The sequence below is a fragment of the Pimephales promelas genome, chromosome 19, assembly GCF_988280905.1.
Source record: "Pimephales promelas chromosome 19, fPimPro1.hap1.1, whole genome shotgun sequence".
Taxonomy (NCBI): Eukaryota; Metazoa; Chordata; class Actinopteri; order Cypriniformes; family Leuciscidae; genus Pimephales; species Pimephales promelas.
Window position 1 is genome coordinate 18,454,567 of NC_142787.1, and position 22,158 is coordinate 18,476,724.

A 22,158-nucleotide genomic window follows, 5' to 3' on the forward strand; every position below is an offset into this window, starting at 1 on the left:
GTGTGCCAAGAAAACATCCCCCACACCATTACACCACCACCACCAGCCTGCACAGTGGTAACAAGGCCTGAATGTCTCAACGGAAATCGAGACTCATAAGACAGGCAACATTTTTCCAGTCTTCAACTGTTCAATTTTGGTGAGCTCTTGCAAATTGTAGCCTCTTTATCTTATTTGTAGTGGAGATGAGTGGTACCCGGTGGGTCTTCTGCTGTTGTAGGCCATCCGCCTCAAGGTTGTGCGTTTTGTGGCTTCACAAATGCTTTGCTGCCTACCTCGGTTGTACTGAGTGGTTATTTCAGCCAAAGTTGCTCTTCTATCAGCTTGAATCAGTCGGCCCATTCTCCTCTGACCTCTAGCATCAACAAGGCATTTTCGCCCACAGGACTGCCACATACTTGATGTTTTTTTCCCTTTTCACACCATTCTTTGTAAACCATAGAAATGGTGCGTGACAATCCCAGTTACTGAGCAGATTGTGAAATACTCAGACCGGCCCGTCTGGCACCAACAACCATGCCACGCTCAAAATTGCTTAAATCACCTTTCTTTCCCATTCTGACATTCAGTTTGGAGTTCAGGAGATTGTCTTGACCAGGACCACACCCCTAAATGCACTGAAGCAACTGCCATGAGATTGGTTGATTAGCCTAGATAATTGTTTTAATGAGAAATTGAACAGGTGTTCCTAATAATCCTTTAGGTGAGTGTATATATACAAACTTTGGTATACTGTTAGATGCAATTAATTGATTTGACGGCAAAAAAAGATAAAAAAAAAAATAGATACTTTGGGGATTTACATGAAATTTTCAAATTCGAAAGTTTAATTTGTTATTGGCTCCGTGTCAAAAATGCAACTGAACAAGAGTGCAGGAATTCTAGTGAAGTACAAAGTACAGCAATGAGCTTCAATTAATCAAGGACTAATAACCCCCTGCTTGTCAGTTGATCATTAGACGCAGTTTCCATTGGGAGCGCTAGATGTCGCCACTCCTCTCACATTCACTCTCGGCAGCAGAAGCACCTCGTCCCCCGCTGCCTGCACATCATACCATATCATAAACCGCTACCATTACTGCCAGCGAGCTAACAACATACCCTTCAAAAACAGGATCTTATAAACGCCCGAGGTAAGGACATAACACCGAACTAACGATTTGTATTGTACCTTTCTAAAGCGACGTGCGTGAACATACGTGATCACAATCATTTTATTAATCCTCGGCTGGATTTTCCAAACATCTGTTTCGTAAGAGATGCGTTAGCCAGCTTTAGCAAAATAACAACCTGCCTTTAAATTATTCTTCTTACGGCATCAGCTCCTCGAGCCAGTGTCTGTGTTTACATGACGCTTTTGCAGATTATATGGCACGAAATTGCGTTACATGTCAACTGTAAAACTGGAGTGATATAACGTTAACGTTACAAATACATCCACAAATGAGAAGTTGGGTTATTCTACGAAATAGAAGCATTTTCCAGTTCAGTAAGGGAGTTGAAAGTAAAATTTTGCAAGATTGTTTTATATTCACTGAGACATTTAATGTTTTCAATGGAAATATTTACATTACGTGTTAAGGTAACATAGATTGAAAATTAAGGATGAACTACTGACAACGTTGGCTAAAAATAAAGACAGAGAAAGAAAGGAGAAGATTGTAACCTGTCCTTCAAGAATTCACATCTTGAAAGTTTGTATTTTTGTATTTTTCTTGTGTTTAAAGTTTAATTTTTTTTCCACATACGTATATGAGTGACAAAAATGGCACCTGTTTTGTAGAATGACCCATTTACCGAAGAATTCAGCGTCCTTAATTCATTTTCATCCTGCCTGTTTGACAGCTGACAAGTGAAACCCGTAAAATCACTGGCTGTGTATCAACATCTTGTGAGCTGCCTGCCTAGACAGAGTATTTTTGGGCATCAAAGGTCCAAAAATGCTGTCTAGTTTGATAGCTCACCAGGTTTTGACAGTTATTGTGTGATGCTTTAATCCGTATAATACAGTACAATGAAAGGAGATGCATGGATGCAAGTATGTTTGATGTCAGTTGTGTCTTATTAATAATGAATAATATTTTGTATCCACTGACTTGCTTGGGTGTTTGAGTCTAAAATAGTTTGCCTTTTTTGGAGAGAGTGCCATAAGACGGTCCCTGGAGGGCTTTTCCCTGTGGAATGAGCCATACGAGTATGAAAATCTAGTTTAGGATGAGCTGGATAAAGTTGTTTATTTATCAGGCTTCGTTTGCATTGTGGTTGCCTAATTTTCATTTCTTAGTTTATGGAATGTGATCACATGCAACTAACATAATGGCATGGTAAATTTCCACTGACTTGGCCATTTTGTTTTTAAACTGCTTCCAAATTCTAGAAAAAAAGTTTCCAAAAAATTACTGATTACAAGAAAACAAAAAACAAAAAAACATATGAAACGGGTATGAAAGCGAAGCTGTCAGGAATAGACTTGCCGTGTTTTGAACTGTATCCGCTATAAAAATAATATAAAGCTCCAAGAGATCACTTATAATCTTCTGTACTTATAATGTTGTCTGGAGCCTTTTGTCGACTGAAATATCTCGGAAATACATTTTTCCAGTGTTTCGTCAGCTGAACATTTAATAACTGTGCAACCCTCTGAAGAGATGCATGACTATCCCGTCCAGCCTCGCTTTCATTCCCGCTAATGAAAGATGGCGCTGCTGTGAATAAGGTCTATAAACTTCAGCTGTCGATGCATAGTAAAACTGAGTAGGGAAACATAATTATCTGGTTATCATCGAGACTATTACAGATGGTGTTGAGAGAGCTTAACTCATTTTCAACCCAGAACTTGTTGTGTTTAAAGTGTTATTGGTACAACATGGTATTTTACCATTACATCACACTTCAAACTAAGAAGAAACCAATTTTTAGTACAATGAAAAACCATCAAATGCAAAGTTTAACACTCAGGCTAGCTCAGGTAGGCCATGGCATTTAAACCATGCCCAATTGGCACTAAGGGGCCTAAAGAGTGCCAAGAAAACATCATCCACACCATTACACCACCACCACCAGCCTGCACAGTGGTAACAAGGCATGATGGATCCATGTTTAGTACAATGTAAAACCATCAAATGGAAAGTGTCACACTGAGAATGCCTGGGAATTCATTTACGTTTATTTCAGTCAAAATTATAACTACTTTTTCACTTCCAAAAACCACAATTTTAACAATATTTTACTGTAAAATTACATGAAATAGCCTGATAGATGTATCCCAGTTTCCAATGTATAGACCTGATGCGCCAGAGAAAGAAGCACGCCGCCATCTTTAGAATTTTGTCTTTTTTTGTCTTCTAGAATGTTTTTTTTTGCGGTAGCTTTGTATATTTCTGTGGTGTCGCTGTCGAAGAGTGTCCAAGAGATTTTTTTTTTTTTTGCGGTAGCTCTGTATATTTCTGTGGCGTCGCTGTCGAAGAGTAGTTAGCTGGTGAAGTGCATTTACTTATTGTAGAGTTACTGAAAGTTATCATGAGCATTATAATGTTTGAAGCGGGTATCTTAACAAATATCAGCAGACCGGTAACATTTTAAAACAAGTGGTTAATTCATAAATCCAAAAGATCTTACTGGAAGACTGAACACAACAAGCACAGCGCTGAAAAGGGGCGGGGCTACATAAGAACTTACTGTGAACCAATTAACAGGTAACATTTTTACTTTATGAAAAATTATATAGTATTTATTTATTTTTTACACTGTCTCTCTTGTCATCATTACTCTTGTCTTGACCAAAGATTAGTACTTTCCCTGTTAAAGCGTCTGTTTCAAAGAATTCTGTACTCCAGATGGTCCCATACGGTCAATCCTCTGTGGACGCCCTGTGTATTTCGCCATAATAATAACATCCAGGGAGTGGAAAGCATGTGTTAAACTCAGAGTCATCTGGTGTAAGGCTGCATCTGTTTGTTTCTAGGGGAAGATTGGTTTCTTGCAGGAGGTTATCCTCCTGGGTAAGGGCTCGATTGAAAATGGATCTTTTCATGTGTTTGATGTTGTACTTTGTAGAAGCCCTTTAATGTAGACCCCTGTTTGTTATACATGTGGTCAATGGTGGACCAGGCCCTTAGGGATTGTTTCCTTGTGAGTCCAAGTCTCTATAACAAATGAGATTTGTGTGTGTTTAGATGGTTGGGAACCTGGAGGAGAAACGCTTGGTTTGCAATCTATCAAAGTTTGAAGTAGGTCACAGAAGAATGTAGAAACTGCTCTCAGATTAAAATAGCTCAGCTTACCAATGCGGTCAGGTCACATCTTGCCCGCATCTACCGTGTATTTCCTGTTTTTGAAAAGAGGATGTGATATTCTGCTTTATTTTTGGTAAGGTAACGCTTGCAACATACACTTAATTCAGCCGCATCAGTTTCAAAGTGGCTTGCCGCTCAGACTGGATAAATGCACATCAATCCCTCTCAGTTTCTGCTCACTTTCATCATCCCACCATCAGCACCTGGTCTGGTAAATGTTTCGGACATGCCCGGTCGCTCTGTGCTCAGCTGGGCTGTCTCTTTGTCTGCGAGGTTGAGAGATGTGAGGATGGGAAGTCACAAATGGCGTCCACACCAGGGACTGAGCAGTGATCCAAATCTGATCTGACCTTAAAAGGGTCTCTCTCATATCTTGAACTCGTTTTGTTGTGTGCTACTTTATTAGCCAACATGTACTAATAAAATAGTGCCATGATACAGTATCATGTGCCATGGCATCAGATGTCATTCTTTGAGATAATCAATTCTTCTGATGGTTTTACCAGTAGTCTCGCTTTTCAATGCAATCAGTTTCTTTTAATATTTTTTTAATAATATTTTTCAAAAAAGTCTCTTATACTCTCCAGAGGTGCATTTATCTACTGTAAAAGCTAGTATTGTGAAATATTATTACCAATTTAATATTTAACCAGTTATATTTTAATATTTTTGGTTCTCAAGAAACATTACTACACAATATTCATATTTAACCAATAAATATCAGTACAAATACAGTTATTAGTTTCGTCAACAACAACAACAACAACAAAAACATCGTACTGTCCCCAAATATTTAAACAGTTTTGTAAAGTGAAATATAAGATTCAAATAGAAACTGCATAAATATAATGGCAGTAATGTATAACTTGTTTCAAGTTTAATAATGAGCATAATGGTACTTTTGTCTGCTTGACTGATGAATCATGATAATGTTTGAAAATGTTTATAACACAGGATGCTGCAAATATCATGTTACAATCACTTGGCTGTCACTTGTTGTCATATTGATGTCATGTAGAATCCATCATTCATTCTCCTGCTGGCAGAATCTCTCAGTAGGTGATGGATGGAGAACGAGACAGTTTAATATACAAAATAAACTACGTTTTTGTATTTTATGCATAAATAGGATATATTTATAGTGGATATATAAATATATAAATATACACTATTAGGATATATAATAGTGCTCGCCTTGCTTAATTTAAAGGTTGACACCTAAGTTGCTTCTAAGGTTTTCTGACTGGTTCTATCGTGTTGCTATGTGGTCGCTAGGGTGTTCTGGGTAATTATAAAGTGGTTAAAGTCTAGCCCCATGGTATTCTGGTCTCTGGATATGGCTTGGTCCTTCTTTCAATTCCTTTCCTTCTTTTTTTTTGTTGTTTTTTTTGGAGGGGTTATTTCCAGTATGACTGACATTTATAGCCAGAAAAGCTTGAATCCTCATCAGTGTGTTCTGATTTAATGTGAAAATGAGTGTCAGGGACGTAATTACTTGAGAAATGGATGCGGGAGGGGTCAAAGATGAGGAAAAATATGCCTTTTTTTCTCAGCGTGTTCTCGAAACAGGGAGAGAGAACACCGTCTTCCAGCTGTGTGGGTGTTTTGACAGGAGAATACATGGAGGCCAGGGCCCCGAGATGATATTACAGCAAAAACATCAGTAGAGATTCGATCGCAGATGAAGAAATGACAGAGACAGAGAAGAAAAACTAAGCTGCATTGAATCTCTGTAAATGTGAGAAATAGAAATGAGGACGCCTGGAGGGGGTGGGCCAGCCCACACAAGTTCTCCTTTCTGAACCCCTCGGAGTAATGAATGTGGTTTTTATTGTACCTGCTTGTATTTCTCTCGTTCTGTGAGACCCACACCTCTCCCACACACACAGTGTCTCTAATGTTCAGAAAATCTGTTTTCCAAAGAAACTGCAGCACTTTGCATGTAAATCAAGGCCATTAGAAACAGAGCATTAGAGTGGAGGAGATATATAATCTTTTCCCAGCAGGCTTTACTTTGAGTAATATTTGAAGTATCTTATATTCAGCGTATTAGCTGTATTCAGTCATTACATTTGTACAGATAAGGACAAGACTCGGAGAATAAGGACAGAGAAAAACGGAGGTCAAGCTTATGTTAGTCAGTTCCCATTCATGCTTTATCCTAATAGGGAAGCATCAGGGAAGACCTGGAAATATTAGTGTATTTTTTGTAGGATTGTAAAAGGTATGGAATATAAATATTATTTTAAATATATGTTAAAATGCATAATAATAAAATTACATCAATACATTCAACAGTAAAAAATAATAATACGTTATCAATTTGAATCAATAATAATAATTATATATATATATATATATATATATATATATATATATATAAATAAAACATATATATTTGTATATTATATATAATATTTAATTCTATAAATCAATACAAATTAATTTAAAAAACAGTAAAAAATTATATAATATGTTATCAATTTGAATCAATAATAATAATTACATATATATATATATACATATAAAACATATATATTTGTATATTATATATAATATTTAATACTATAAGTTAATACAAATTAATTAAAATGTAAATGTTAAATATAATTATTATATAAGAAATATATGATGTATAAATTGTACATTACAAAATATTGGGGGTTGAAATTGCTCTTTGTGATCTATATTAGGGGTGGGCAAAATCAAGAAAAAAAAAAAACTATGAAAATGTACAGAAAATATAAGGTCCTTTTGACTTGACTATTCCTATTTTTCATAAGGCCACTTCCCAAATTATACTCAAAATCAAAGAAATGTATTGGTCAAAAGCGATGGGACGCCTAAGATTTACCAAATCTGTTTTTCTTGCAAGGTGTTGATGGAGGGGCTACTGAGAGGTGTTTGGGAAGAACACTATGTTTCCCTGTGTCTCCCCCTGGCCCTCTTCTGATCCCCCTGCGGCTCTCGGCCATGCTCCGCCCATTCCCTCGGTACAGCCACTGCCTGACCTGCTGCGGAGCTGCGTTGTGTTCCCTTCCCCATCCACGCGCCTGAGCTCTTGCACCAACGAGATGGAGTCCATGATTGTGGTGACGGAGTACGAGCCCAGTGATGGCTCAGGGCAGGAGGGCGGAGAGGAGGAGGAGGTGGAGGACATGGACAGCTCGGAAACGCCAGAACCCGCATCGTCAGGTCCGGTACCGCCCTTCCGTATGGCCTCCTGTGATCTCTTGTCCCACACGTTGGGCCGCCCGGAAGCACTCTTCCCAGAACCTCAGGAGCACAGAGGTAGACTCAGCCTCTCCGACAGGAAGCTGTCTCTACAGGAACGCTCACAGACACTTTCGTCGCCCTGTAGTTCTCCGGGGCTGAACGGACGCTATATTTACCCATCACTGCCCTACTCGCCAATCACCTCGCCTCACTCGTCTCCACGCCTCCCTCGAAGACCAACCGTGGAGTCTCATCGGGTGTCCATCACAGACCTGCAGGTAGGTGGCACGAGTTTAACGCCATGTGTGTTTAGTTTAAGTCCCTTACAAACAACAACACAATGGCTACCATCATGCCTAATAATTATGAAAACTACCTGTCAAAAGTTTGGAATAATTTTGATTGTTTTTTAAAGTCTTTTATGCTCATCAAGAGTTAATGTGATCCAACATACAATAAAAACAGTAATTGTGCCATCTGTTTGTTTTCTATTTTAATATGTCATTTATTCCTGTGATGCTGCAAAGCTGAATTTTCAGCATCATCACATGATCTTTCAGAAATCATTCTGATTTGGTGCCCAACCAATGATTGTCGGTATTAATAATAATAATGGTATAATAATAGTAATGGTTCCTTTAATTATCAATGTTGAAAACAGTTTTTGCTGCTTAATGTGTTTGTGGAAATCATAATAAATAAAAATCAGGATCAAAAGAACAGCTTTTAATTTGAAAAGAAACATTTTACTGTCACCTTTGATCCATTTTAATGCATTCTTGCTGAAAATAAAAGTATTCATGTTTCCTTTTTTTAATCTTACTTAATTGGTTGGTAGTGCCTCGTGTTTTCAGCATTGAAAATTAGAAATGTATCTTGAGCAGCAAATTAGCATATTAGAATGATTTTTGACAGATCATTTGACATTTAAGATGAAAAACAGCTTTCATCACAGGATTAAATTACATTTTGAAATTTACTCACATAAAAAAAGTTATTTTGAATTGTAAAATTTCACAATGGTACTGTTTTTTTTAATCAAATAAATGCAGCCGTGGTGAGCATAAGAGACTACTTTCACAAATATTTTAAAAAAATCATAATAATTCCAAACTTTTGCAACCAGATGTGGTGGCCTGAGCTTGTTTGAGAACTGATGTTGTCTTTGAGAAGATCAATTCCTTTTCTTCATTCTCTGCACTGGCTTCAAGTCTGCAAAGTCAAGGTTGAGACGGTGTGTAAGGTAAGGTTACTGAAAGGAGCAATTCCCCTCCTCTTAATGGTGCTTGTCAAGAGAAAATTCCCCAATAGATGCTTCTGCTTTTCCATTAGGACATGAAATCAGCAAGAAATGTGTGTGGCTTTAGCCTTTCTCGGCTCAAGTACTCCCTGTAGTACTTCTTTTGCTAATGCTTTTGATTCTTTGAACCTGGAATGTTGCGGGCATCATTCTTGATGAGAGAATCAATTTTATGTTTGCTGTGATCTTTGGCCAAACTGGCTGAAGTAGTTGTCCTTCAGTGACTAAAACCCCCTTAAAAAGAACTCGGTGTCACTGATCAAGGAAATGTGTTTCTTTATTTCAAAAGGACTGTGTGCAGCTCAACCAGTACAAGCTGAAAGATGAAATCGGAAAGGTATGTTTATTTTTCATTTATTATTTATGCTTAGATCGTTTACTGCTAAGAGTGAGATGAATGAGAGCTCTGTTGAAATATTAATTGTGCTGTTGTTCTTATTTTGGAACAAACTAATATCTCCCATGTTTGTATGGTAAATTATGCAAATGATTTCTGAAGGATCATGTTACACTGAAAACTGGAGGAATGGCTGCTGACAATTCAGCTTTGCCATTACAGGAATGATATAAATAAATCTTTAAAATATATTAAAGTAGGAAACAGTCATTTAAAGATGGTAATAATATTTCACAATATTACTGTTTTCACTGTACCATGGTGAGCATAAGTTGCTTATTTCTTGGTAAATTCTTACCAATCTCAAACGTTGTATGTATAAAATGAAAAATAAAAATACAGATTGACACTATTGACCATTCAGAATTTAAGTAAAATCATCATGTTTTTTTTTATGGAATAGAATAGAGAATCCAGTTTGTAACAGTTGTAACAATGTTGTACACTTCAAATATAATTGAATTAGTATTTTAGTAGTATTTTGCTTTATTGTTTAACATTTCTAAAACAAGGAAGATTTCCTTTTAGGCACAATTGCTTAATATATTAAAATTAATTAAATAAATGTATGTTTTTTTATGACCATGCTACCATGGTAATGCCATGGTGTTTAAATTATCATGGAATACCATTTAATAGAACTGAACAGAATAGAATAGAATAGACATGTACCATGTTTTGAAACAAAATGTGTTTTAAGACAACGTGTTTTACCATGTTTCTTGTTTTTGGACTGTGGGATATGAATATGGTGATCAATATATATATATATATATATAGCAAATTACCATGGTTTTCCTGTCTGATGCCATCAATAAACCATAGTACTACCACTGTACTTTATTCTAAGAAGCATAGAGCAGGATAAGAGCATGAAATGAATTTACGACAATATTTATAGTACTGCAGAATTGCAATTTAATGGAGCAGTGAAGTGTTTTCACTGTTGCTGTTCCACTAAGCTTCATCTTGATACAAGGGCATGGAAAACTGTTAGCTTGGATGTGGAGATTCCTGCTCTGCTCTCATCTCTTGTGTCTAAGGGTTGGATACCCTGCTGGAATGGCAATCTGCTCTCCCAGCTGGGACCTGTGTGTGTGTAGGTTTGAGAGAGATAGAGACAGAACAGAAGTGGAATTATGCCTGTCTGTGGAGTTCATCATGACACCGGCTGTTGCCTACTGGCTCGGTTTGGTTTACATGTTCTCCAGTTAATCAAATGGCAAAAATGCTTGGACACTTTAGCTTCCTGTTTCCCTTAGTTAATGCTTGTTACTGAACTGCAATTTTTGAATGACGCACCTTGTTTTTGTATAAAGGGCTCCTATGGAGTTGTCAAGCTGGCGTACAATGAAGACGACAACACATACTATGTAAGTGATGCAACCCGGTCTCTTAACAATCTCGCACACAAATATTTACACACTTCATTTCAGTTTTATTTAGGCGAGTAAAGAGCTAACATCCTAGTGTTACCAGTGATCTTTGAATTAAAATTGCCTAGTTGAGGTCCCCTTCAGCAGCCAAAAATGGTCGCATAGACACCATCACAGGCTGACTTCAAATCGTCTCAGAAAGTTCCTCCTTACGGGCTACAAAATCATAATGTGCATTCAAGTTATTTGTATTGGAGTAAAATGGACATGTTCATACTAGTAATGCAACAAAATAAAGAGAAAAGCATAAAAATTTGGTATGCTGTATTTTTTTTAAAAGAATGATGGGATATGTAGTTTTTCTGCACAAGCCCATTGCCTCATAATCCAGCTAACTCTTCTATTAACTCTTTCCCTGCCATTGACGTATATTTCCGTTTTTTTGTGTTTTCGCTGTTATACGGTAGGGGGCGCTATGACACATCTTCTGAAAGAGAGCTAAATCTCCTGATCAAAAAACATGTGAAGAAGAAGCAGAAACATGCGATAGCATATCCAAGCAGAGGCATGTAAAATATCACAATCATCAACATTAAACGGCATATAAATCAAAACTGCCTAATGATACTGAATGAAATGTCGACTCTGGACAAGCTATAGACAATTTCACAAGATGTAAACAACACTGGTCCAGAAGAACTTCCTGTTTCAGTTTTTTAACACTACAAAAAAGCTGGGATAAAATACAACCAACAGAACATTTAAAACTGAATCAAAAAGTTAAACAAACATCTTTAAGATGCTTTCTTTACATGTGAAATAAAGAAAACAGTTACAAACTGAAACAGGAAGTGCTTCTGGACCAGTGTTGTTTACATCTTGTGAAATGGTCTATAGGATTGTGAAGCTTTTGGGGTGTTGATGGAATCAATCTACTCAATCTATGTGTTGATCATCGTTCTGAATCCGATCTGGATGTTGTCAAAAACTACTGGCAACCTTCCTCTCTTGAATCCAACACGGAAGAGACTTAAACTGCAAATTGCATTTGCTATTTTTTTTGCTAATTGCTAATTTTGCACTTCAACTGTGAGGAAGGTAATTTTGATATGATGTATATATTTTTTATAACTCATCTGTTTAAATAATATTAAGCCTTAAAGTTCGGCATAATTAAGGGTGTGGGTATTTGAGTGACAAGTGGATTGCCGCTGAGAACGTGAATTTCTCAGCTTTTTAGTCAAAATGTTGCTTTTTTATGAAACTTGCCCACATTCAAGTGTTGATAAAAAAAGAATGCTTTAAGACTAAAATGGATGCATTAAAAATTGTTTTTTGTTTAAAGTTTTTTTTGTTTTGTTTGTTTAAAAGCAGACGCTCTGTTCTTTGTTACAAAAAATACAAAAAAATATCCTGGGGGCCATTAAAATTTTGTGAAAATGTTGGCGTTGGCGGTGACTGGCAACTTAAAAAAAAAAAAAAAAAAACGCTGGTCGGGAAAGAGTTAATGTTTGTGATTTATATGTTTTCATATTCTTGCCTCTGTGTATTGTTGAGATTTTATAAATGGTTTCAATTTAATTTAAAGATGGAATATTCTCCTTATCTTGATAATAATAATTAATATTATTAATATAAATTAATATAAATAAAGCTTGATTGATATTCTGTAGCACTGAGTGAATAAGAATATAAAATGTTTTGATGTTGAAGTAATTTGATATTAATTAAAATTTGCCCCTTGTTCTGATTGGTTATTAGAACTTTTTTTCCCCATTTTTTGGTGTAGTTGTATGTATCACAGTGCTGGTTGTAGAATGGGGCATATGTTACCCAGCACCAGTAATGACACTGGATATCTGCTCTCACTCTCTCATTCTCACTGCTCTCCACAGGCCATGAAAGTGCTGTCCAAGAAACGACTGATGAGGCAGGCTGGGTTCCCGCGTAAGTGTCTGCTTTAAAGCAGATGGAACGCACAGCGGGGTTTATGATTGAGTGTATGTGTGTGAGTTTGGGGGCGCACTTTCATCAGCTAGCAGAACGCCTAATAATTCAACCTTTCACATGATTTCCTCTTTGCTGGTTTAAACAGGCAGACCTCCTCCCCGTGGGGCAAGATTGGCCCCTGAGGGCCCCCCTCAGCCCAAAGGGCCCCTGGAGCGTGTTTACCAGGAGATAGCCATCCTCAAGAAGCTTGATCACCCTAATGTGGTTAAGCTTGTGGAGGTGGGTGCTTCTATTCTCACAGACTTAAGTCAGGGTGAAGTGTGTAATTTATGCCCCACTAATGGAAGTGGAATTTAAAAAAGAATGACTGTTTTCGAACAGGTCTTTCTAAATACATTTATTAATACCTATACATTTATTAAACTGGGATGGAAAAAGAATTTTAACCATGAATGAATGTGAAACAGTGAGGGATAGATATACAGTGTGTTATACACTGCAAAAATTAATTTTGCTTTGTTTCTAGTAAAATGTTTAAACCTTTCGGAAAACTGATAATTAAAATGAGACAATTTTAACCATAAATCTAACAATATGTAGTGAGGTTAATGCAACAAAGAAAAATTATAATATGAAGAGGAAACCAACTGTTTTTTTTATATATTTTACTGGAAAATTAATTAATTTGCAATGTACTGATTGATATATGTATATAGGGCAGCTGTTATTTAGTCAAATAAACACTTAAAATAAGCCTCTCCATGAATTTCCATTGGACAAATTTCTTTTTTCCTCAAAGCCTTGTTTGTATTTGCATCAAATTGAATCTAAGTTTTATGCTCACTGGTTTCGTTCTCTTTCTAAACAGCTTTGGGTTGTTGTTGTTTTTTTTGTGTGTAGGTGCTGGATGATCCAAGTGAAGACCATCTGTACATGGGTAAGTCTGGCCAGATAATCATCCTCTTCGCAGATGCTACACACTTCCACATGCACAATTTATTCTACTTTTCGGTGCTTAATGTATGTGAAGCCAGAGAATGTAATGTACAACACCTTAACTCTTCTTCCTTTGTGCTTTCACAGTATTCGAGCTTGTCAAACGAGGGTGAGTAAGCATGTTATTTCTGATTGTAGCGCCGCCCCCTGCTGTGCTAGTGTCACTCTGCTACAGAAACTGTGTCTCATTCCCCATGTGTTTGCAGAGCAGTGATGGAGGTTCCTGCTGATAAGCCCCTGGATGAGGACCAGGCACGCTTCTACTTCCAGGACTTGCTGAGAGGAATCGAATATTGTGAGTGCGGGAATTTAGCTTAAGCTTAGCGATGTCATCAGTACTCATGATTGGTTCTAGTACATCCAGATAAAAGGACACAGTACCTTGCAATTGGCTTGGCACTGATAAGTTATATGGGGCCACACTTTTAGACTTTCCACAATGATTATTCTGGCTAAGTACAACCCACTTAGCAGTGTTTTTTTAGTATTATTTATATACTATTATAGTATTTATTAATAGTGTATATATTTTTTTCTAATATTGTATAGCCTTCTTTTTATGTAGTATTATACACTCACAAACGTATTATTAGGAACACCATACTAATACTGTGTTTGACCCCCTTCCGCCTTCAGAACTGCCTTAATTCAACATGGCATTGATTCAACACGGTGCAGAAAGCATTCTTTAGAAATGTTGGCCCACATTGATAGGATAATATCTTGCAGTTGATGGAGATTTGGATGCACATCCATGGCACATGGCTCCCGTTCCACCACATCCCAAAGATGCTCTATTGGGTTGAGATCTGGTGACTGTGGGGGCCAATTTAGTACAGTGCCTTTTAGTGCATACAGTGCCCATTTTAGTTTAGTACCTTAAACCAATTTGATATGATTCAACCTTTGTGGCATGGTGCATTATCCTGCTGGAAGTAGCCATCAGAGGATGGGTACATGGTGGCCATAAAGGGATGGGGTTCAGAATCAATGCTCAGGTAGGTCGTGGCATTTAAACCATGCCCAATTGGCACTAAGGGGCCTAAAGTGTGCCAAGAAAACATCCCCCACACCATTACACCACCACCACCAGCCTGCACAGTGGTAACAAGGCATGATGGATCCATGTTCTCATTCTGTTTACACCAAATTCTGACTCTACCATCTGATTGTCTCAACAGAAATCGAGACTCATCAGACCAGGCAACATTTTTCCAGTCTTCAACTGTCCAATTTTGGCAAGCTCAAATTGTAGCCTCTTTTTCCTATTTGTAGTGGAGATGAGTGGTACCCAGTAAGGTCCTCTGCTTTTGTAGTCCATCCGCCTCAACGTTGTGCATGTTGTGGCTTCACAAATGCTTTGCTTGGAGTTCAGTTTGGAGTTCAGGAGATTATCTTGACCAGGACCACACCCCTAAATGCATTGAAGCAACTGACATGTGATTGGTTGATTAGATAATTACATTAATAAGAAATTGAACAGGTGTTCCTAAAAATCCTTGGTGAGTGTAGTATGTATTAATATTTTGATATATATATATATATATATATATATATATATATATATATACAGTATATATTCAGATTTTTATTTTATGTTTAGGTTTTAGTCACTTTGTTGTGCTTTTGTCATTCTTATCGCCTACATATTGTAATTTTTTTATACTATTAGAACAATTATTATGTTTTGTCTTAAAATTTACACTATCTTATCCTCATTTTTCAAGTTTTAATCATTAAGTTTAATTTTAATACTTAATCGTATTATATTTCAGTTAGTTACTAATACAAGTTTACCAATACAAGTTTTTTTTTCATGTAAAATCTTTAAGCAATATTTATATTTTATATAACTTTTTAATAGTTTTAGTTAACGACAACAGCACTCCAACTTATACAGGAAGAAGCCATCTGACTGACATTTAAAGTAAATTTGTGTATCAATAGCATAAAAATGAGTGCTTTGTGTAGCAATAGCATCAGATTAGTGCTTTGTTTTCATCTGCATATGCATAAAACAGTGAAACTAGATACAGTTCTTGTTGCTAGTCATCAGAATGCTTTAAATAACAATCAAAAGTGATGTCAACTACTCATCCTCAACAGTACATTATCAGAAAATCATCCATCGGGACATCAAGCCTTCCAACCTGCTGGTGGGAGAAGATGGTCACGTTAAGATTGCCGACTTTGGGGTCAGTAACCAGTTTGAGGGAACGGACGCCCTGCTGACCAGCACAGTGGGAACGCCTGCATTTCTTGCCCCAGAGACCCTTTCAGAGACCCGCAAGAACTTCTCTGGAAAGGTCAAAAGCTAGTTTCTCTAAGCTAGTGGCTAATAACCTGTCGTATTGCTGTTAATTTTAACATCATGTTCTTATAGGCTCTGGATGTGTGGGCTATGGGAGTCACCTTGTACTGTTTCATCTTTGGAGTGGTACGCCCTGTTTTGACCTTAGTATTTCTCATGAAATATGCAATGTTAAAAATAATCTAACATTTAACTTTGCAAAACTGTGTAAAGTGTGTAAAATGGATGTTGCCTTTGACTTTACTTTCTCTCTCCACAGTGTCCTTTTATGGATGAGCGTATTTTGAGCCTCCATCAGAAGATCAAGGCCCAACCGGTGGAGCTTCCCGAGAAGTGAGTATTTCTCTTGAGCCTGAAAGATCTTCCCCATCTGTTTTGATATTGATAGCATTTTTGTACCACTTTACAGCGCGGACATATCAGATGACTTAAAGGACCTTCTTTTTAAAATGTTGGACAAGAATCCCGAAACCAGAATTACTGTCCCACAAATCAAGGTCAGTATGACTCTAACGACACCAATAATATTTTCTGAAAGCTAGTCCTCATCTGTGATTGGTCAGAAAAACAAGCAGTTTTGCCCCAGAATCGCTCCATTGGTTGATGTTTTGTTTTTCCACTTATACAGTCTCATATTTTTACCAAGTTTGCATATATTTGATCAGAAATACAAGAAAATCAGGAATATTGTGAAATATAGCTGCAATTTTATTTAATATATATATATATATATATATATATATATATTGATATGCCTTATATATGCCAATATTGAATACACTTGTGCTGCTTAATGTTTAATAAGTCTTAAAGGGATAATTCACCCGAAAATGAAAAGTCTGTCATAATTTACTCACCCTCAAGTTGTCCCTAACCTGAATGAGTTGAAGAATACATTTCACATTTTACTTTTGAAGAATATGATAACCAGACAGTTGACCGTAACCATTGACTTCCAGAGTATGGAAGAAAAAAAAAATACTATGGAAGTCAATGGGTCCAATCAACTGTCTGGTTACCATTTTCTTCAAACTATCTTCTTTTGTGTTCAACAGAACATTGGAACAACTCTCACTGACCCCGAACATTTGTTTTGTTACACGATAGTGTAGTGTTTCTTATAATGTTATATTTAGCCTTCATACTTCAATTGAACCAAAAATAGAACTCTTCCTTATTGTTAAAAGAGGATTTCAAAGCACTTCCTGTGTGAATATAGGACACTCCAGCAACCTAGACACAGCCTCGAGTTAATTAATGATATCAAAGCTGGATTTTTGTTCCGTTGTTGTTGTTGTAGGTGCACCCATGGGTGACACGGAATGGCGCTGAGCCCCTCCCCCCTGAGGACGACAACTGCTGCAGTCTAATAGAAGTGACAGAGGAGGAAGTGGAAAACTCTGTCAAGCACATCCCCAGCCTGGCCACCGTGGTGAGATCTCAAACCCCTTGTGGCCTATTTACACAACCTTAATTCTATTTTATGAATACGCATAAAGGGATTCAGTGCTAATAACCACATCAAATGAATAACAGATTAATGACCCAATGCCTGTTTTTGAAACGTACTGCATGTTCTCTGCTACAGATCTTGGTTAGGACTATGTTGCGCAAGCGTTCTTTTGGAAACCCGTTTGATTGGGGCCGCAGGGAAGACAGGAGTCCCACCGCTCCAGGACACATGCTATCGTAAGTCTTTCGCAGTTGGGATGAGCTATAACTGAAACAGACGTCCTGAACATAGACTTGTTCTTCGGCAGTGGTTTCAGTGATCATTGAAAATCTGAAATGGTTTTTATAGCTGGTTTGACAGTAATTTAATTGGAACTACTAATATAGATGCACTATATAAAATGCTATGTCACTACACTAGGTTCCAATGTAATACTTTAATGATGTATTTTCAGCTTAAATAATGTTTGATGTCTATGCAAAGCATTTCCACAGAAAATAATTTTGACTACTTCCTCAATTCCTTAAATACAAATGAAAAAGTTGTTTACAGCATTGCACTGAAAGCCTGGTAGGGAAGCTATGCTTTAATATATTTATTCAGCAAAGATGCATTAAGTTGATCAAAAGTGACAGGAAAGACATTTATAATGTTTCAAAATATTTATATTTCTAATACAACAGGGAAAACGGTTTTCCACAAAAATATGAAGCAGCACAACTGTTTTCAACATTGATGAAAATAAGAGATTATTCTCTAACACTAAATTAGCATATTAGCATGATTTCTGAAGGATCATGTGATTTCTGGAGTAATTGCTGATGAAAATTCAGCTTTGCGTCACAGGAATTAATTACATTTAAAAAAAAAACAAACGGTTATTTTCTCTTAGTTCAATTTAAATGTATTTGTATAGCGCTTTTCACAATACATATCGTTTCAAAGCAGCTTTACAGAAAGTGCGTTTCAGAAATGTACATGGAAAAATATGTTTAGTTAGTTCATAAATGAACGGCTTTTAAATCATATATCACATTTTGAAACCAATTTTAACAATAAAAAAACTTTTAATGTACATCATCTACCTGATTAACCTGCTAAGCTTAAATGCTTTACGCAAGATGCTAAAGGCTCTGTCCCAAATGGCTCATTTGATGTGGACTTGTGACTTTCACTTGTGTGCATCCATTAAATCCACAACACTATAAGATGCATTCAAAATCATATACTGTTTTTTTTTTTTTTAAGTACGTTCTATATAGTATGAATGTACTACATTCACCATGTTGACTCTGTCATGTGAGCCACAGTGTTAGTTGCGTCACATCACTGCCACTCACAGATCCTCTCCCGTTGCCTCATGGGATAGTAAAGAGCCCATCGGATACACATGCCAGATTATCACCAAAAGTTTTAGGTCATCCGGTTACTTTTTTTGAATACTTAAATTTGGACATACTACTTTTTTCACCTACTATATACAAGGGAAGTATGCATTTTCTTACACATAGCACTCATTTGATATCTTTGACTCATGAGCGCCCCCTTTACTATGCACACTGTTGCAATGATATTCTAGGTTGATTACTACCTAGCACAATAATATTAGCGTGTAATATTAGCTTTGCTAAGCTTGTCGTTACTTTACTTTTTAAAACCATAGAGACGAGTATAAATTATTTTCTGTGGTAATCAATAGCATGTTTGAGTAGTATTTAGCATGAAACATTCTTTTAAAGGGATACTCCACCATTTTTTCACATTAAACTATGTTAATCCCTTAGACGAGTTGATGCATACCTCAATCGCTCTGGCGCGTGAGACACTTTGATAGCACTTAACTAGCCCAGTTCATTCAATGTGGGCCAAGCAGAGAAGCGACCAAACACCTCCACGTTTTCCCTATTTAAATACAGTTACACAAGTTGAAATAAAACATTGCACTTTTCTAAGCATGTAAAGTGGATAACTATATTGTATGGCGGAATACTACAGCAAGTGCTTGGGAGCACTTCGACTCGGCGTAGTAATATCGTCATTCGTGAAAAATCCTCTCCCTCTCCAGAGTGATGATATTTACTGCGCCGAGTCCATAGATATATATGCGCCGAGTCGAAGTGCTCCCAATCTCTTGCTGTGGTATTCCGCCTTACATTATAATTATCCACTTTACACGCTTAGGAAAGTGCAACGTTTTATTTTCTGTCACCATTCAAAGTGTCTCGCGCGACCATAGACGAGAGAGGCATGTATCAACTCCTATTAGTTAAGGGAATAACATAGTTTAATATGAAAAAGCGGTGGAGTATCCCTTTAAGGCTTTTGTTTAGTCATGGTTTCAGAAATATTTGGTAGATAAGCTCGGATTTAAGTATTCTCACATATCCGCATCTCTCCTGCCGTCTAGAAAAGGGAGAGCAGGGAGTTTGAAATACTGCCGCAATCTCTGTACCCGCAGGTAAAGCTCTGCTAGCCTGTTAGCGCTCCACCTATGTCCTGTTCACTCTCCTCCACCTGTATTATATGTAGGAGATAATGGTCATGCCCATATTGAATGGTCTGCACTTAAAATGAATGATGTGGTGTTTTTTTTAGCATGCTTTTAAGATCAAAACAATTCTCATTCAGATGGCTTAATGAATAACAACTACTCCGCTTGTGTTTTCCTACCTAATAAACAGCATTTTGTGCATGTAATATCTAAAATATTCATGATATTCCCCCCTTCTAAAAACCTCTTGTGTGTATTTAACTGTACAAGCTATGTTCAATAATAGTACATCAAGCATTTATATTGCATGTAATGTTTTAACAGATACATATAAGTTCATGGGCAGTTCAGGATGATGTTTTCATGCATAATATCAGCTACGAAAAGAAAAGAGCATCCTGATTTGCCACCCAGCCATGGTCAATTTTTACAAGGACTTTGATTGGTTTGTCGGACTGGGTGCATTTGCATGTGGCGCCGCATCCCAGCCTCCCCGGTACAACCCCTTGCAAAAACATGGCAGTCAGTCAACCTCCTGTGCCGCCTCGTGACCCGAGCATATGACTGATGCGATGCCATGTACTTCCCCTCGCGCTGACTTAATTTCCCCACTGCCTAACAGTTCTAGTTGCACTTAACAGCAGTCTGCATTGCCGCAGGAATGCAGTGACTGTTTTAAACCTCCACATTTGTCTGTTTCCTAGGAAACAAGAGAGCGAGGAAGGCGTGCGGAGCATGGACCTGCCCTTCGTGGGCGAGGATGAAGTTCTGTCCTGATAACTGTGGGCATCTTACTCAAGGGAAATGCGTCAAGATGGGGCTGTTGTGGCTTCCGGAAGCCCAGGATATGGACCTGGGGCTGGGGCGTTGTTGATGTGGAGGGTGCCCACCCGTTCATGCATGCATTTGTACAGTCCACAGCAGCATGCACCGTATCTGTCCGCCCAGGTCTCTGCTGTCTCTCAGGACCCGTTTTCTGTGCTCTCCTCTCCAGAACGGAGACTCTGCTTTACTCCTCTACTGTAGCTAGGGGGCGCCACTGAAGGCTAAACGGATGAAAATTATTTTTAGAAGTGTACAATTTCTTAGGTTTGTCCATAGATCATTAATTAGAGAGACGTTCCGCTTGATTTCAGTTTTGGAGATCTGACGTAAATTTGAAAATAATCATTCAAAATTATTTTAATTTTGAAAATCTTCTGAAAAAAACAAACAAACAAGTTTGACAAAATTTGGTGAAATAAATTAATAAACGCCCTTTAATAATTAAAAATCCTCAAATTTGCACACTATGTTCTCTAATACGTCTTTAGAAGAAATGTATGATTTGTTAGGTTGGTCCATTAACTCATCGGTTACAGAGACATGCTGCTTGATTGCAGTTTTACAGATCTCTTATTAGATTATTAGAACTAAAAGAAAAATAGCTTGGAGTTTAATATTAATTTCAACTTGAAAATCTAAAAAAATCTGGTTTGTTTGATCAAAGATAAAATTTGAAAATAATAATAAAAACATAAATAAAAAAAATTTCAATTTTTGTAAGTTTTAAATGAGTTTTTAATAATTCAAATTTGCAGCCTGGAAATATGTATAAATACAGTAAGGAGACACTTCAGGTGCGATTTAAAGAAAATACAGATATGTTTGTATGTGTGTGTTTGTTTATATATCAAATCACACCGCTTTGTGTTTGTATTATAATGTCTGCGCTGTAGACAGTGAACAGGACCACAAATGGACTTTTTTTTTTAATACAACAAAGTCCAAATCCAAGAGATCAGAGTATTATGCATAGCATGTTTTTGAATAGTAGTTGAATTATTTATTCAATAGGCGCTAATAACATCTAGATAGTGCCACTATTGGCATCGTGACCATTCTTCTCCTTGTATGTAAAGTAACGTGACCCTTTTAATCATGAAGGTAACAGTATCTTTTGCTTCCTCTGTAGAATTACCAAAATGCCACATAGTAGTGCATTCTCGACTTTGTCGTGATCAGAGTGAATTAGTCATTTCTATACTCTAACGTTCTTGAGGAAATACAATAACTTTGTGCAATCTATGCATGACTTTTCACTTAAAGGAATCAATGTTTGTCAGTCTGTTTTGACACAAATGTATGCCTTACATTTTCATACTCATAACTGTAGCATAGATCATCAGTACATGTGCAGAGTCTTTTTTTTTTTGGTACAGTAGAATTGTAGAATTTTAGATAAGTGTAGAAATATAGTAACTTGCTTAAGCTCAGTTTTAAAGTTAGCAAAAATAGTCCAAAGCCCTGTTGAGATTTTCTCAATGTGCACTATGGTCATGTATCTCATGTGTTGATTATTTTTCTATGATCGTTTTAGCTGTAGTTTCAAAA

At 37.0% G+C, this 22,158-nt stretch overlaps 1 protein-coding gene across 2 annotated transcripts; it reads left to right on the top strand.

Moving 5' to 3' along the window:
• The first annotated feature begins 1,002 nt into the window (after window positions 1-1,002).
• Window positions 1,003-21,277, top strand: camkk2 (calcium/calmodulin dependent protein kinase kinase 2). 2 transcript variants are annotated; one of them, XM_039668871.2, is made up of 17 exons: window positions 1,003-1,133; window positions 7,171-7,789; window positions 9,101-9,148; window positions 10,528-10,581; window positions 12,480-12,531; window positions 12,680-12,813; window positions 13,435-13,471; window positions 13,618-13,639; window positions 13,737-13,825; window positions 15,637-15,836; window positions 15,914-15,967; window positions 16,101-16,174; window positions 16,251-16,338; window positions 17,142-17,273; window positions 17,430-17,530; window positions 19,702-19,752; window positions 20,490-21,277. In XM_039668871.2, exons 2-17 carry the CDS (start codon window positions 7,214-7,216, stop codon window positions 20,560-20,562), a joined length of 1,785 nt encoding a protein of 594 aa, XP_039524805.2. In that variant the 5' UTR covers window positions 1,003-1,133; window positions 7,171-7,213; the 3' UTR covers window positions 20,563-21,277. The 2 variants fall into 2 exon arrangements, with proteins under 2 accessions (XP_039524805.2, XP_039524806.2); XM_039668872.2 differs by lacking the exon at window positions 19,702-19,752.
• The last annotated feature ends 881 nt before the right edge of the window (window positions 21,278-22,158 follow it).

What these genes read in the sequence shown, in the direction of transcription:
- camkk2 (XM_039668871.2), top strand. Translation starts at nt 7,214, where the DNA reads ATGTTTCCCTGTGTCTCCCCCTGGCCCTCTTCTGATCCCCCTGCGGCT. An exon ending in AAGACGACAACACATACTAT is followed by an intron (nt 10,582 to 12,479) that starts GTAAGTGATGCA and finishes TGCTCTCCACAG; the next exon opens with GCCATGAAAGTGCTGTCCAA. An exon ending in ACTGTTTCATCTTTGGAGTG is followed by an intron (nt 15,968 to 16,100) that starts GTACGCCCTGTT and finishes CTCTCTCCACAG; the next exon opens with TGTCCTTTTATGGATGAGCG.